The sequence below is a fragment of the Phyllostomus discolor genome, chromosome 6 (genome assembly GCF_004126475.2).
Source record: "Phyllostomus discolor isolate MPI-MPIP mPhyDis1 chromosome 6, mPhyDis1.pri.v3, whole genome shotgun sequence".
NCBI classification, from domain to species: Eukaryota; Metazoa; Chordata; class Mammalia; order Chiroptera; family Phyllostomidae; genus Phyllostomus; species Phyllostomus discolor.
Genome location: NC_040908.2, coordinates 79,157,086 through 79,174,892, shown reverse-complemented (window position 1 = coordinate 79,174,892; position 17,807 = coordinate 79,157,086). Strand labels below are relative to the sequence as shown.

Here is a 17,807-nt window from a genome sequence, read left to right as displayed (position 1 = left end):
TGTCTCATGGGGCTTTTCTCCCAAAGGAAACACATCAGGCTTGCTTTTTCCTCACTTTGTACACATTGTGGGGAAGTAGTCCCTTCCCTAAAGCTAGTAACTGTTTTATGTGGTAGTTAGTATTTTTTTTTTCTCTGCGTTTTTGGATATTTTACTATTTTTGTCTCCTTAAAAATACAATAAAAAATTTTTTTGATGCTGTTTTCTAAGAAGCTAGTAAAAATAAAGGACTTCAAAAAGCCTGGAACAAGCCCTGGCTGGTGTAGCTCAGTGGATTGAGCATGGGCTGCGAACCAAAGCATCACAGGTTTGATTCCCAGTCAGGGCACATGCCTGGGTTGCAGGCCACGGCCCCCAGCAACCACACATTGATGTTTCTCTCTTTCACTCTCTCTCTTTCTCCCTCCCTTCCCTCTCTAAAAATAAATAAATAAAATCTTAAAAAAAAAAAAAAAAAAAAAAGCCTGGAACATCCTAGCTTGGGAAATCTAAGAGTCCATGAAAAAAAAGCTAAACTATAAATCAAGGAGACCCTGGAACCTAGGGTGAGAAGAGGTTTTGACAAATGTTAGTCTTTGCTTCTGTACACTCACTTCTAGTGATCTTTCCAAATCTGTTTGCTAGGTGTTCCAGGGTATACTGGAGCACCACCGATGCTCGCAAGCGCTGTGTGTATACATGCAAGATAGTAGAATGCCGGCCTCCAGTTGTAGAGCCAGATATCAACAGCACTGTTGAACATGATGAAAATAGGACTATTGCTCATAGTCCAACATCTTTTGCAGGTTAGTCTTTAATCAAGATGTTACTTTAGTTAGATTTTGGGAGTATTGTGATTGAAGCATGGGGAAAAATGTCATTTCTTTGGGAGATCTCATTTGATTCTATTTTGATAGTCTCCAAATAGCTGGCTTTTTATTGGGTCATTTGTTTGATATTTTCATTGGACTTTTTTTAGTAAGGGTTTTCATATCCTACCACAGAAATGTCATCTAAAGAAAGTCAAAACACAGCTGAAATTGTAAGTCCTCCATCACCAGACCGACCTCCTCATACACAAACCTCTGGTTCCTGCTTTTATCACATTATCTCAAAGGTTCCTAGGATTCGGACACCCAGTTATTCTCCGACACAGAGATCCCCTGGCTGTCGGCCATTGCCTTCTGCAGGTAAAGGACTTCATTTATCCCGAGAAGGTCAGCTCAAAGATGAGTTTGTAATTCTTTCAGTCAACTTTATTTTAGTGACTTTTGTGTATTTTTAGTTACCTAGAAATATTTATCAGCAAGTCATTGAAACCAACAACTACCATACATTTGTTCTCTCTATAATAGACTTTATTACTTTTTCTCTCTTGGTTAGGAAGTCCTACTCCAACCACTCATGAAATAGTCACAGTGGGTGACCCTTTACTCTCCTCTGGACTTCGAAGCATTGGCTCCAGGCGTCACAGTACTTCTTCCTTATCACCCCAGCAGTCTAAACTCCGGATAACATCTCCAATAAGAACTGGGAGTACTTACTCCAAGAATCGTGTTTCCTCAATCTCCACCGTAGGGACTACTACAGATCTTGAGTCAAGTGCCAAAGCAGTCGATCATGTCTTAGATCCACTGACTTCAAATACTGATTTAAGGCAAAACCCTTCCACCTCTTCAAATTTGCAAAGGACAGTGGTTACTGTGGTCACTAAAACCAGTCACTTGGATGGATCTTCATCTTCAGAAATGAAGCATTGTAGTGCTTCAGACTTGGCATCCAATAGCTCTTCTGTGAAAGGCGAGAAGACCAAAATACTGAGTTCCAAGAGTTCAGAGGGATCTGTACATACTGAGGCTTACTCTGGTATTCCTAAACTGGCCCCACAGGCTTATAATACAACATCTGGTGAATTAAATAGTAAAATCAGCACTTTTGCTGAATTCTCTTCATTGCCATTTTCTTCTAAAGAGGCTCTTTCTTTTCCACCACTACATTTGAGAGGGCAAAGGAATGATCGAGACCAACTTACAGATTCTAACCAGTCAGTAAGCCCATCTCCTGGTGAAGGTAGTGAAGTTAAAACCTTGAAGCTATCTGGAGTGAGCAACAGATCATCTATTATCAATGAACATGTGGGATCTAGTTCCAGAGATAGAAAACAGAAAGGGAAAAAGTCTTATAAAGAAACTTTCAAAGAAAAGCATTCTAACAAATCGTTTTTGGAACCTGGTCAGGTGACAGCTGGTGAGGAAGGAAACCTTAAATCAGAGTTTGTTGATGAAGTTTTAACTCCTGAATTTATGGGACAACGACCATGTAATAATGTTTCTTCTGATAAGATTGGAGACAAAGTCCTTTCTATTCCAGGAGTCCCCAAAGCTCCATCCATGCAAGTAGAAGGCTCTGGCAAGGAATTACAGACACCCCGGAAACGCACAGTCAAAGTAACACTGACACCACTAAAAATGGAAAATGAGAGTCAGTCCAAGAATACCTTAAAGGAAAGTAGTTCTATTTCCCCTTTGCAGATAGAGTCAGCATCCCCAACAGAACCAATTTCAGCTTCTGAAAGTTCAGCAGATGGTCCAGTGGCCCAACCAAGCCCCAATAATACCTCATCTCAGGAGTCTCAGAGTAACAATTATCAGAATCTTTCTGTACAGGAAAGAAATGTGATGCTTCCAGATGGCCCCAAACCTCAGGAGGACGGCTCTTTCAAAAGAAGATATCCTCGACGAAGTGCCCGGGCACGTTCTAACATGTTCTTTGGTCTCACCCCACTCTATGGAGTAAGATCCTATGGGGAAGAAGACATTCCATTCTACAGTAGCTCCACTGGGAAGAAACGAGGCAAGCGATCAGCTGAAGGACAGGTGGATGGAGCTGATGACTTAAGCACTTCAGATGAAGATGACTTATACTATTATAATTTCACTAGAACAGTGATTTCTTCAGGTGCAGAGGAACGGCTGGCGTCCCATAATTTGTTTCGAGAGGAGGAACAGTGTGATCTTCCAAAAATTTCACAGTTGGATGGTGTTGATGATGGGACAGAGAGTGACACTAGTGTCACAGCCACAACAAGGAAAACCAGCCAGATTCCAAAAAGAAATGGTAAAGAAAATGGAACAGAGAACTTAAAGATTGATCGACCTGAAGACACTGGCGAAAAAGAACATGTCATTAAGAGTTCTGTTGGCCACAAAAATGAGCCCAAGTTGGACAACTGCCACTCTGTAAGCAGAATTAAAACACAGGGACAGGATTCCTTGGAAGCACAACTGAGCTCTTTGGAGTCAGGTCGCAGAGTCCACTCAACCACTCCCTCAGACAAAAATTTACTGGATACCTATAATACTGAACTCCTGAAATCTGATTCAGATAATAACAATAGTGATGATTGTGGGAATATCCTGCCCTCAGACATTATGGACTTTGTTCTAAAGAATACTCCATCCATGCAGGCTTTGGGTGAGAGTCCAGAGTCTTCTTCATCAGAACTTCTGAATCTTGGTGAAGGTTTGGGTCTTGATAGTAATCGTGAAAAAGACATGGGTCTTTTTGAAGTGTTTTCTCAGCAGCTGCCAACAACAGAACCTGTGGACAGTAGCGTCTCTTCCTCTATCTCAGCAGAGGAACAGTTTGAGTTGCCTCTAGAACTGCCATCTGATCTCTCTGTCCTGACCACCCGAAGTCCCACTGTCCCTAGCCAGAATCCCAGTAGACTATCTGTAATCCCAGACTCAGCAGAGAAGAGAGTAACCATCACGGAAAAGTCTGTGGCATCCTCTGAAGATGACTCAGCACTGCTGAGTCCAGGAGTAGATCCAGCACCTGAAGGCCACATGACTCCTGATCATTTTATCCAGGGACACATGGATGCAGACATCTCCAGCCCTCCTTGTGCTTCAGTGGAGCAAGGTCATGGCAACAGTCAGGATTTAACTAGAAACAGTAGCACCCCTGGCCTTCAGGTACCTGTTTCCCCTACTGTTCCTATCCAGAACCAGAAATATGTGCCCAATTCTACTGATAGTTCTGGCCCATCTCAGATTTCTAATGCAGCTGTCCAGACCACTCCACCCCACCTGAAACCAGCCACTGAGAAACTCATTGTTGTTAACCAGAACATGCAGCCACTTTACGTTCTCCAAACTCTTCCAAATGGAGTGACCCAAAAAATTCAGTTGACCTCTTCTGTTAGTTCAACACCCAATGTGATGGAAACAAATACTTCAGTATTGGGGCCCATGGGCAGTGGTCTCACCCTAACCACAGGACTAAATCCAAGCTTGCCAAGTTCTCAATCTTTGTTCCCTCCTGCTAGCAAAGGATTGCTCCCTGTGCCTCATCACCAGCACTTACATTCCTTCCCTGCAGCTACTCAAAGTAGTTTCCCACCTAACATGAGCAGTCCTTCTTCAGGGCTACTTATTGGGGTTCAGCCTTCTCCAGATCCCCAACTTTTGGTTTCAGAAGGCAGCCAGAGGACAGACCTCAATACCACAGTAGCCGCTCCATCCTCTGGACTCAAGAAAAGACCCATATCTCGTCTTCAGACCCGAAAAAATAAAAAACTTGCTCCCTCTAGTACCCCTTCAAACATTGCCCCTTCTGATGTAGTTTCTAATATGACATTGATTAACTTCACACCCTCCCAGCTTCCAAATCATCCCAATCTATTAGATTTGGGGTCACTTAATACTTCGTCTCACCGAACTGTCCCCAACATCATAAAAAGGTCTAAGTCTGGCATCATGTATTTTGAACAGGCATCCCTATTGCCACAGAGTGTGGGAGGAACTTCTGCCACAGCGACGGGCACACCAACAATAAGCCAGGACACTGGCCAACTCACTTCAGGGCCTGTGGCTGGCCTGGCATCTAGTTCCTCTGTCTTGAATGTTGTATCAATGCAAACTACAACAGCCCCTACAAGTAGTGCATCAGTTCCAGGACATGTCACATTAACAAACCCGCGGTTGCTGGGTACCCCAGATATTGGCTCAATAAGCAACCTGTTAATTAAAGCTAGCCAGCAGGGTCTGGGAATTCAGGACCAGCCTGTGACTTTACCACCAAGTTCAGGAATATTTCCACAACTGGGGACATCACAGACTCCCCCTACTGCTGCAATGACAGCAGCATCTAGCATCTGTGTCCTCCCCTCTGCTCAGACTATGGGCATAGCAGCTGCTTCACCTTCCAGGGAAGCAGAAGAACACTATCAGCTTCAGCATGTGACCCAGCTTCTTGCCAACAAAACTGGAATTCTCTCTTCCCAGCGTGATCTTGATTCTGCTCCAGGGACCCAGGGATCCAGCTTTACGCAGACAGTAGATGCTTCTCATAGCATGGGGTTGGAGCAGAATAAGGCTTTATCTTCAGCTCTACAAGCCAGCTCAGCCTCTCCTGGAGGCTCTCCACCCTCTGGACAGCAGTCAGCAAGTCCTTCAGTGCCAGGCCCCACTAAATCCAAACCAAAAGTCAAACGGAATCAGCTGCCTTTGGACAAAGGGAATGGCAAGAAGCACAAAGTTTCCCATTTGCGGACAAGTTCTTCGGAAGCACATATTCCAGACCAAGAGGCCAACACATCATCCCTGACATCAGTCACAGGGTGAGAGATCTAAATACTGGCTCTGGGTTTGTGGGATTTGTGCCCTGGGTCAGAGGCTGTTTAAGTGGTAATCTGGGAGGGACAGTCTTCTGTTCAGGTTGCAGTACTCAGGTGTTTTCTGGGTTTTAACTTTCACTTTTTTTCCCCTCACAGTGGTAATTTATAGAGAAAAGGTCAGTTTCATTCTCGAGCAGTTTGTCTCTTGAATAGAACCACATATCTAATTACTCTTTGCTCTGATTTAAAACTGCTACTGTTTGCTTCTATTTCTTCTTTACTCAGGCTTAGGATGCTGAAGGATGATTATTCCTGTTTACAGGGCAAAGCCACCTGTTGTAGATCCTCATGAAGTCCTATTTTTAAAAAATATAACATGATGTATACGTGTGAATTTTTACATATATATGCACTCATATAGCCATCATTCAGATCACAATTAAAAATAATCTCTAATGCTCCAGAAGGCTCCTTGGGCCCTCTCTTAGTCAGTACCCCTGCAGGGCAGTCATCATCTAACCTGTATCGCCACGGGTTGGTTTTCCTGGCTTATAAATTTTATTAGATCCTGACAGAGTCATTTCTTTTGACTGACCTCCACATTTGGTACATATTCACTGGTGGTTTTTCTGAAAAGATATAAACAATTCTGTTTCAGGACTCTAGGAGCAGAGGCCAAGCAGCAAGATACAGCTAATGTGGAACAGTCATCACAAAAGGAGTGTGGGAAGCATGCAGGGTAAGCAAGCATAAAAGCTAGTTCTCTAAGATTAAGTCCTCGATTCTGTCCACATTATTTGGAAAATAGTTTTTTTCTGCCCTGGCTAGTATAGCTCAGTGGATGGAGTGCGGGCCTGTGAAGCAAAGGGTCACTGGTTCAATTCCCAGTCAGGGCACATGCCTGGGTTGTGGGCCAGATCCTCAGTAGGAGAGCGTTCGAGAGGCAACCACATATTGATGTTATTCTCCCTCTCTTTCTCCTTCCCTTCCCTTTTCTAAAAATAAATAAATTCTTTAAAAAATAGTTGTTCTGATTTGTATTAATTTTTGTTTGTCAAAGGTTTATTTTAATAGAGGTAACACATACATGTTAAAATTAAAACAGTGTAGAATTCTTTAAATAATGGATAATGGTGCCCTGTTCATCCTGCCTAACCCCTTCCCAGTCTATTAGAGGTAATAATCTGTTTTGCTAATAATTTGTTTTCATCCATATAGACACTTGTATTCATATACAAATAAACATGGTATATATATATATATATACTTTATGTGAAATGAATAATGCTGTACATACAGTTCTTAGTTTTATCACTTATTGTATATACATTTCTGTGCTAGTAGATACAGATGCACATTATTTTTAAATTTTTATTTATTTTTAGAGATAGGGGAAGAGGGGGAGAGACACCCATGTGCAAGAAAAACATCAGTTGGTTGCCTTTCCCATGCCCCTAACTAGGGACGTGGCCAACAATGTGCCCTGACTGGGAATCGAACTGGTGACCTCTCCAACAACCTTTCAGTTTGCAGGATGATGCCTAACCACTGAGCCATACTAGTCAGGGCATAGATGCACTTCATTTTTTAATGGCTGCCTCCAGCTCTAGTGTGTGCATCTACAATAACTAGCCCCTATTGGTACACATTTGGATTGTTTCCAAGACTTAATTTTTAAAAGTGAAAATTGATGGTGGTTTATTGCTCATGCAGTTTACTTTTGTTTTTAATTAAAGCAGCCAACTTAGCAGTTCTTAAGTACTCCAGAACTGCTTCTAACAAGTGTGCTTTTTTCCAATACCAATACTAAGAGTATAAGAAACAATTGAAGGTTACAATCTACAAATTCAAAAGTAGAAATTTAATGGCAGTACTTGGGATGGGGGGAATCTCATAAAAAGATGATTTTAGCCTTGGCCTGTGTAACTCAGTTGGAGCATTGTTCTGTGACAAGAAGATTGTGGGTTCAGTTCCAGTCAGGGTGTATGTGGAGGCAGCCAGTCAGTGCCCTCTTTCCTCCTTTCTTTCTCTCTAAGAAGCAATGGGGATGGGAAAGATGGTTAGTAGTGTGGTGATGGTATTCATTCAATAGGTTCTACACGAAGCACCCTGTGGTTTTCCAATTTGTTGTTTTGAATAACGAACATAGCTGTATGTCAGATTATAGACAGTTTTTATCTTTGAATTAAAGAACTAGCTGATGTTACATCTCACATTTGTTTTGAGGGGTTTTGTGTGTGTGTTTATGTTTTTTTAGGCAAGTGGCTGTTCTTCCTGAGGTTCAGACAACACAAAATCCAGCACAGGAACAAGAAAGTACAGGTATGTGGTTAGGTTAAGGGGTTAGAATCAGAATTTCAAAGCCAAATGTACTATACAAATCACTTACATTACCTACTGATTTTCTAGATTAAAAAAATTTCTTCGTCCCAAAGAAGTTAAGTGATTAGCCAGAGTTGTAGACTGATACTCAGAGCATTTATCTGCTGGTTCTGTGCTCTTACACTCTATATTCTGTGGTCATCTGTCAACTAAAGGAAGCAGACCAAAATCTCCACTTTTGGGCCCTGCTTGATTTAATAGCATAGTGATTTAAATAGCCAGTGATGGCCTGACTTTATTCATCCCTTAGTTGTCACTGAGGAAAACAAAAGTACCATTTTCATTATATGAGAGCCAGATTTGGTTGCGACGCCAGATACATCTCCATGCCACTTTCTGTCTGTCCTAATGACCTTGATCAGTACACACTGGTCACTTCAGGATTAGAGAGCTCTGCATATGAGGCTTTGCCCATTTCCCTTGGCGGGGCGGGGGGGGTCTTTGCAAAAGAGAACCAGGTAGAGAAAATGCTTAGACCTAAGATTTGAGATGTAATCATATCCTGCTGACTTGCTGATTCCTCCAGAGTATTGATATACCTCTTTTATGTAAGAAGGCAGTAAGGATGCTAGCGCAGACTCAGGAGCCAGGTGGGTTAAAACACCAGCATTACCATTCATTCACTATATGAACTTGGGCTGCTAGGCTACTTACCTAACCTCGCTCTTCCTCAGTTTCTCACCTTTGAAATATAAAAATAATAACACCTACCTCACTGGTTTGTTTTGAGGTTCACATAAGTTAATATATAGGCAATCCCAAGAAGGGTGCCCAATACATACTGCTTCATACACATTAACCATTATTCATTTTTTACTTTAACTCTGTTGAGGGTAATTGCTTATTGAAAACTAACAAAGTATCATACTAGAAACTACCACAAAGACAGCATGACTTTATGTTAAAAAAATTCTCATTTTAGCTGCTTCTAGCTATGACCTAGGTACTGGGTTGGCCAAAAAGTCCGTTATGTTTCTTGGCGCGGGTGGGGGGTGTTCTGTTTTGGGTTTTTTTGGTAGCGGTAGTGTAAAATTTGTATATTTAGAATTAGCCAGCTGCACTCAGTTTAGATGATCCCAATTTTGTTGTCAGTGCCCAAAGCATCATAGTCTGGAGCTGGTCGAACATATGCCTTCTTCTCCCCATCAGGCCTGATCAGGGTGTTGACCTTGGCCACATCAGTATCATACAGCTTCTTCACAGCCTCTTTGATCTGTTGGTTTTGGCCTTGACATCCACAGTGAACACAAGTGTATTGTTGTCTTCTGTCTTCTTCATGGCTGACTCAGTAGTCAGGGGGAACTTGATGATGTTATAGTGGTCAAGCCTGTTTCTCCTAGGGGCGCTCTTCTGAGGATATTTAGGCTGCCTTCGGAGCCGCAGTGTCTTAGGCCTCCTGAAGGTGGGTGATGTGCAGATCTTATTCTTGTGGACACCTTTTAGCTCTGCTTTCTTTGCCTTCAAAGCCTTTGCCTTGGCTTCGGCTTTGGGAGGGGCTGGGGCTTCCTTCCTCTCTTTGGGTGCCATCTTCATGAAAAGAGTTTTCTAGACCCGTTTTTTTTCTGTATGACGGCTCTAGTAGTGCCTAGTTGTCTTTAACTTCATTTCAAACAATTTTGTTCGATTGTATTGTAACAGCTGTCATATTAGTGTGCATTTAAAAAAAAAATTGGTGAGTTTTTGTGTAGCCATTTTAATCTTGAAGATGGAAGAAAATATGCAACATTTTTGGTGTATTATTTTTTTTATTATTTCAAGGTAAAAAGTAAAAACACAACTGAAATGCAAAAAAAGATTTGTGCAGTGTATGGAGAAGGTGCTGTGACTGGTCAAAGGTGTCAAAAATGGTCTGTGAAGTTTCTTGGTACTACAGACATTTTGGCCAAATAATTCTTTGCTGTGGAGCTGTGTTATGCATTAGAAGATGTTTAGCAGCACCCCTGGTCTCTACCCACTAGAAGTCAATAGCAGGAGATAGGTGACAAACTCAAAATATCCAGAGCAATAAAGTTATTGGTGAAAATGGAAAGTGTGGTTTTTATTTTATGGAAACAACATAACGGACTTTTGGGCCAATTCAATGGTAAGCTGTTGCACCTCTTTGAGACTCAGTTTTATTGTCTGCAAATGGAAATAATACCAGCTATGTAATGTTGTTAAGCTTAGAGATAATGTATGTAATGCCAGTGCTCCAGAAGTGTTTTCTGTTGCAACCACTTGTCTATTCTCCATTTCCTCATAGAACTTAAAACAGTGGAAGAAGAAGAAAGTAATTTCAGCTCTCCGCTTATGCTTTGGCTCCAGCAAGAACAGAAGCGGAAGGAAAGCATTACTGAGAAAAAGCCCAAGAAAGGACTTATTTTTGAAATTTCAAGTGATGATGGCTTTCAGATCTGTGCAGAGAGTATTGAAGGTAAGTGGATTAAATTAGGTTGGCCCACCAGCACAGTTGCTATTTCAGCTAGTTCTCCACTTTGTGTATATTTTTACCACTTGTATGGGCAGCTTTGTGCTAACTATAATGCAAGATATTTGGAGACACTATATATTTAATTTGTCCTTAAGAACTTAGTGTTCTTAAGAAATAGTCCATAGTTCATGTGAAAAATTAGTGGTACAGTTTATGTGTTTAAGATTACACACACCCTAGCAGAGCATATGACACCTCTTTTATCTCTCCAGCTTTGTCTTTTACTACTTCCTTATGCACCTGACACATAATTCTCACCTCTGTCCATACATTTCTTCCCTTTGCTGGCAATGCTTTTCCTATCCTCATTCACCTGGTTGACTTCAACTCATCCTTTAAGATCAGCTCAGAGTCTTCTCTCACCTTCTGAGGCAGATAAGCAGTCCCACTCTCTCCTCTCTGCCCCTTTTAGATTCTTAAGTGTTTCTCTCTCATAGCTTAAAATTTGTTTTGTAAGTGTTCATTTGTGTTATGCCTTGTTCAGTCAACAGGGAACTTCCCATGAGGGCTTGAATTTTATTTTCTTATTCATCTTTGTACCCCAAGCACATAGGTGTTCGTTAACTGTTGAAGAACTAGTGCATATTCTATAGGCAATAAGTACTAGAGGAGTTTGAAGGAAAGAAAGATCATTGTAGTTCAACTAGAGTTATAAAAAACCCATGAAGATAACAGAATAGAAGATTCTTTATGCCCTGACCAGGTGGCTCAGTTGGTTGGAGCATCATCATGTACACCAAAAGGTGGCAGGTTCAGTTCCCAGTCAGGACACATACTAGGTTGCAGGTTGGATCTCTGGGTGGGGTGCATACAAGAGGCAACCGATCAATGTTCCTCTTCTTACATCGATGTTCCTCTCTCTCCCCTCCCCCTCTTCCACCATTCCTCTCTCCCTCCTTGCCTCCTTCCTTCTCTCCCTCTCTCCCTCTTCCCCTCTCTAAAATCAGTAAACATATCCTTGGGTGAGGATAAAAAAAATGATTCTTTAAAGGAGATGGGTTTAATTTGGGTTAGGCAAAGGGAAGGGGGAGTGCTTTCTTAGAAGTGATGTAAGTTAGGAAGACGGCATTAAATTTGGTGGAGGTAGAGTAGTGTCAGGTGGGAAAATGATGTTTAAATCCCTGTCACATAGTAGTGAAAGAGAAAATTGGAAAGGTAGATTGGACATAGGTTTTGTAGGGCCTTCAGTGCCAAACCATGAGGGCTTTGAAAATTTGGGAGAGTGGAATAAAAGCTTAATGTGGTAGCTTCATATGAGATAGACTTGTACACACTAAAAGACAAGGGGTCACTAATGAGAAGTGCTTCAGTAGAAATGTCAGGTAATAAAACCCCTTTCCAGTAGGAAAAGAAAGGAAAGAACAGACACACTTAATGACTGCTTGGATGTGGAGAACAGAGGAGTCAAAGATGCCTCTGAAGATTCAGGCCTGGGTCACTAAGGAAAAAAAACATGTAACATATGTTTTCCTCCTACAGGAAAACTATTTTGAGAGTATGAAATCCACATATGGGCTACTTACTATCATTCCATGCTTCTCTGACAATGAGAGATCACAGAATCTTAGGTTAGAGTTGGAAGATACTATAAAGTTTTTCTAGTTATACTCCTTAGTTTTAAGGAACTAAGAAGTTAGGATCTCATCACAGTCTTGGTTAAATTATTAATGCTAGTATTGTATTGGTTAGGGGTACAGGGAATAGAATTAATACCACATATTTAGGTTTGGGATCCAGATTACCAACAGGGGATGTGAATGCTTTGGGGATTCGGGGTCATTTTCAAAAGGTATGACTCTTCTTACTGCTCTGTGTTTTTTCTAAAAGAAAGAAACATTTCTGGGTAGTGTACCTTTCCAGCTTCTTTCTTATGCACTGAAATGATTTAAACAAGACAAAAAAAATCTGTTCTAAATCATGAAAATGTATTTTCATGCTTTAGGGATTCTAAGCACAAAGCTTATGCATATCACTTGTGGTAAGAGATACTGGCTTTAATATTTCATTTTTTCTCACAGATGCGTGGAAGTCATTGACAGATAAAGTCCAGGAAGCTCGATCAAATGCCCGCCTAAAGCAACTCTCATTTGCAGGTAATTTCTATAGAGCAATAAACTTACTCCTGTCTCAGAATGGTAATTTGTTGGTCTAAGAGTTGATTCTACCAAAAAAAAAGTCATTCTTTTTTTTTTTTTATAATTTTTTACAGTTTTATTGTGATATAATTTTTATATTGTTCATCCATTTAAAGAATATAATTCAGTGGCTTTTAGTGTATTCACAAAGTTGTGCAACCATTACTTCTGTATAATTCCAGGACATTTTTATTATCACTAAAAGAAACCTGTACTCGTTAGCAGTCATTTCTCAGCCCAGCCCCTGGCAACCACTGATCTTCCTGTGTCTGTGGATTTGCCTGGACATTTCATAGAAATGGGATCAGACAACATGTGGCCTTTTGTGACTGCCTTCTTTCATTTAATATGATGCTTTCAAGATTTTTCTCTTCTGTAACATTGCATCAGTATTCCATTCCTTTTTTTTTCTAATAAAGAATTTTGTTTTACTTTACTTTGGTAAGATACACATAAAATTTACCACCTTAACCATTTTCAGGTGTGCAGTTCATTGGTGTTAAATACATTCACATTGTTATGCAACCATCACCACACATATATACCCATTAAACAATAACTCCCCATTCTTTTCCTCATCCTGGCCCCTGGCAACTGCCATTCTTCTTTTTGTCTATGTGGGTTTAACTACTGTCTACTCTTAGTACCTCATATAATCATACGGTGTGTGAATGGCTTATTTCACTCAGTACAGTGTCCTCAAGGTCCATTATGTTGCAGCATTTCTTTCCTTTTTAAGACTGAATAATATTTAACTGTATGTATATTTCACATTTTGCATATCCACCAGTTGTTGATGGACACTTTTTGTTGCTTCTGTTTTAACTATTGTAAATAATTCGGCTATGAACATGGGTATACAAATATCTCTGAGAACCTGCTTTCAATTCTGTTTGGGGGTATATATACCTAACTGTGGGATTGCTGGTTCATATGATAGTTCAATTTTCTTTTAATATATTTTATTGATTATGCTATTACAGTTGTCCCATTTCCCCCCCTTTTTCCATTCCATCTTGCATCCCCCTCCCACCCGCCCCCCTTAGTTCATGTCCATGGGTCATACATATAAGTTCTTTGGCTTCTCCATTTCCCATACTATTCTTAATCTCCCTGTCTATTTTGTACCTACTATTTATGCTTCTTATTCCCTGTACCTTTTCCCCCATTCTCCCCCCACCCCCTCCCCACTGATAACCCTCCACGTGATCTCTATTTCTATGAATCTCTTCCTGTTTTAGTTGTTTGCTTTGTTCATTTTTGTTTCTGTTTTTCTTTTATATAGGTTCAGTTGTCGATAATTGTGAATTTGTTGTCATTTTACTGATCGTATTTTTTATCTTCTCTACCTTAGATAAATCCTTTTAATATAATTTTATATTAACATTTAATATAATAAGGGCTTGGTGATGATGAACTCCTTTAACTTGACCTTATCTGAGAAACAATGTATCTGCCCTCCCATTGTAAATGAAAGCTTTGCTGGATAGAGTCATCTTGGATGTAGGTCCTTGCCTTTCAGGACTTGGTATACTTCTTTCCAGCCCCTTCTTGCCTGTAAGGTTTCTATTGAGGAATCAGCTGACAGTCTAATGGGCACTCCTTTGTAGGTAACTGTCTCCTTTTCTCTTCGTGCTTTTAAGATTCTCTCCTTATCTTTGATCTTGTGTAATGTAATTATATGATGTGCCTCAGTGTGTTCCTCCTTGGGTCCAACTTCTTTGGGACTCTCTGAGCTTCCTAGACTTCCTGGAAGTCTATGTTCTTTTCCAGATTAGGGAAGTTCTCCTTCACTATGTTTTCAAATAAGTTTTCCATTTCTTGCTCCTCCCCTTCTTCTCCTGAAACCCCTGTGATTCGGATGTTGGAACGTTTAAAGTTGTCCTAGAGGTTCCTAGCCTTTTCTCATATTTTTGAATTCTTGTTTCTTCATTCTGTTCTGATTGAATGTTTCATCCTTCCTTCTGGTCCAAACTGTTTATTTGAGTTCCTATTTCCTTCCCTTCACTGTTGGTTCCCTGTACATTTTCCTTTGTTTCACTTTACGTAGCCTTCACTCTCCTCTCTTTTGTAACCATACTCAACCATTTCTGTAAGCATTGTGATTACCAGCGTTTTGAAGTGTGCATATGATGCACACTTGGCTTTCTTCATTGCTTAGTTGTATTTTTTCTGGTGCTTTGATCTGTTCTTTAATTTGGGCCATTTTTTTTTGTCTCAGTGTGCCTGGTACAATGTAGTAAGGGGTGGAGCCTTAGGTGTTCACCAAGGCAGGGCAACCCACTTTCTGCTTTGTGGAGCTCTATGTGGTGGAGGGGTCAGAGAGGGAACAGTGCAGCTTGTGGAGCTCTGGCCAGTTTTCAGTCACTTCCCCCACTACCTACAAGCAAATTGGGCCCTTCTGGTGCTGATTCCCAGGTGGGTGGGTTTGTGTACATTTTAGGACCCTGGGGGTCTCTCCAACAAATTCTCCTATGAGACTAGGAGTTTCTCCCACCGCCTCAGCCAGCACAGATTTTTTCAGTCACAGGTTTTGAGGCTCTATATGTCCCCATACTGGAACCCTGGGTTGTGCGGTCTGTCTTGCCCCTGAGTTGTTCCTCCCGGTTTATCCACACTCAAATGTGGAACTGCCCATTTGGCCAGCCATCACCTCACCCAGTCCAGTCCTTCAGCCTTGAGTCCTCTCTGCTCTGGCTCCCTTTCTCTGCCCCTACAACCCATCTGGATGAATGTTTCTTCTTTAACTCCTTGGTTGTCAGACTTCCATACAGTTCGATTTTCTGGCAGTTCTTTTGTTTTGTTTTGTTTTGTTTTGTTTTGTTTTGTTTTGTTTTGTTTTTAAATGTGTTGTTGTGCAAGGAAGCACAGTGTATCTGTCTATGGCTCCATCTTGGCTAGAACTTGATAGTTCTATTTTTAAGTTTTTGAGGATCCATCATATTATTTGCCACAGCAGCTGTACCATTTTACATTCCCATGACAGTGCACAGGGATTTCAGTTTCTTCTCATTCTTGCCAACACTTGTTTTCTGTTTGACAGCAGTTATCCTTATTAGGTATAAGGTGGAATCTCATAGTTTTTGATTTACATCCCTAATGGTTCATGACATTGAGCCTTTTCTCATGTGTTTATTGGTCATTTGTATGTTTTCTTTGGAGAAATGTCCATTCAAGTGCGAAGTTCTCTCTACAGTGTTGGGCAAAAGTAGGTTTATAGTTGTGAGTACGTGAGACAGTTTATTCTTGTGTTATTTATTACTTACTGTATGATCTTACATATGAACAATTGTAAACCTACTTTTGTCCCACCCTCAATATTCTGAGGATAGTGTCCACTATTTTTTTTGCAGACTGGTGAGGGAGATATTTGCGAAGCAAGAAAATATGGTTTATAGGTCCTGTTCTGACCAACTTCGATTGTCATTGGATGAACTGTAATTAAATTTGTATGTGTTACTCTGAACTGGTTATTAATAATGTGTAAAATTCTACTTCTGGAGGGAACCAGCTTTTATTTTTTTTTAAATATCCTCACCAGAGGATGAGTATATTGATTTTAGAGAAAGAGAGAGGGGAACAGGGGAGAGAGAGAGAGAGAGAGAGAGAAACATTGGTTGGTTATCTTTCATATACTCCATGCTCCAGTCAACTGAGCACCTGGCCATGGTTAAAACCAGCATTTTGACTCAATATTCTCAACCTCAAATTGGATAGCCTAGCCCTTTGGTTTATCCATGTCTTTTACTATAATATGCAATGGTATGGTCAGTTCAAACACTATCTCCACCCTGCTGCTATCAATATTACATTGGATTCAGATAAGTAACTTCTCTAAGTCTTGGATCTCCTTCAAAATTTGTGAGAATTAATTAAACTAATGAATCTGACACTGTTGGCAGCTATTTATTTATATCTCCTAATATAGCTAATGTGCCCAGTTAAGACCATTATCCTGACTGAAGGGATTTGAAACAGAATTCAGAGGAATTATTGAATACCAGCAATTTTTTATAGTATCTTTTGATGCCCAAAATTTTTTAACTTTTTTTCTTTTGTTACATAGGCCTTTAATGTTACATGTAAGAAATCACTGCCAAATCCAGTGTTATGAAGATTGTTTTCCTATGTTTTCTCCTAAGAGTTTTATAGTTTTAGGTCTTACACTTAGGTTTTTGGAATGTTTTAAGTTAATTTCTGTATATGGTATTAGGTAAGGTTCCAGCTTCACTCTTTTGCATGTGGATATCCAGTTTTCCTGGCACCCTTTCTTTTTTTTTTTTTTTTTTTTTTTTAAGATTTTATTTATTCATTTTTAGGGAGAGAGAGAGAGAGAGAAACGTCAATGTGCGGTTGCTGGGGGTTATGGCCTGCAACCCAGGAATGTACCCTGGCTGGGAATCGAACCTGGGACACTTTGGTTCCCAGCCCGCACTCAATCCACTGAGCTACGCCAGCGAGGGCCCTGGCACCCTTTCTTAAGAAGACTGTCCTTTCCCCCACTGAATGGTCTTGGCACCCTGACAAAAATCATTTGACCAAATATGTGAGGGTTTATTACTGGACCCTCTGTTCTATTCTATATATGTACATATCTGTCTTTATGACAGTACCACACTGTTTTGATTGCTGTAGCTTTGTTTTCAGTTTTTTTCTTTTTATTTAATTTATTGGGTTGATTCTAGTTAACAAAATTATACAGGTTTCAGGTGCACAGTTCTACAACACAGCATGTTGTCAGTTTTGAAATCAGGAAATATTCATCCTCCAGTTTTATTCTTTTTTCAAGATTGTTTTGGCTATTCGGGGTCCCTTGAGATTTTTCTTAAAATTTTTATGTATTTATTTTTAGAGAGAGTGGAAGGAAGGGAGAAAGAAAGGGAGAGAAACATTGGTGTGTTGTTGCCTCTTGCACATCCCCATGCTGGAGTCCTGGCCCATAACCCAGGCATGTGCCCTGGACTGGGGATTGATCCAGTGACCTTCCACTGAGCCACACCAGCCACGGCAGGGTCCTGTGAGATTTAATGTGAATTTCAGGATGGGTTTTTCTATTTCTGCAGAAAACCTCATTGGGATTTTGATAGGGATTGCCCTGAATCTGTCGATCACTTTGGATATGTTTGATATCTTAACAGTTAATATTAAGCCTTCTGATCCACGAACGTGGATTGTGTTTCAATTTACTTGTGTCCTTTTAAAATTTATTTCAGCAATTTTT

General features: G+C 40.5%; 1 protein-coding gene and 1 pseudogene across 2 annotated transcripts in view; one reads left to right on the top strand and one right to left on the bottom strand.

The window, feature by feature from the left end:
- The window catches only part of KMT2A (lysine methyltransferase 2A), a 97,697-nt gene that overhangs the window by 63,937 nt on the left and 15,953 nt on the right, over positions 1-17,807 (top strand). For both annotated transcript variants that reach the window (XM_036028469.1, XM_036028468.1), the window contains exons 25-31: positions 625-785; positions 984-1,169; positions 1,363-5,602; positions 6,258-6,338; positions 7,857-7,921; positions 10,224-10,394; positions 12,470-12,544. In XM_036028469.1, the coding sequence (XP_035884362.1) occupies positions 625-785; positions 984-1,169; positions 1,363-5,602; positions 6,258-6,338; positions 7,857-7,921; positions 10,224-10,394; positions 12,470-12,544 (4,979 nt within the window). The remainder of the gene's footprint in view (positions 1-624; positions 786-983; positions 1,170-1,362; positions 5,603-6,257; positions 6,339-7,856; positions 7,922-10,223; positions 10,395-12,469; positions 12,545-17,807) is intronic.
- LOC114498626 lies at positions 9,033-9,531 on the bottom strand (annotated as a pseudogene).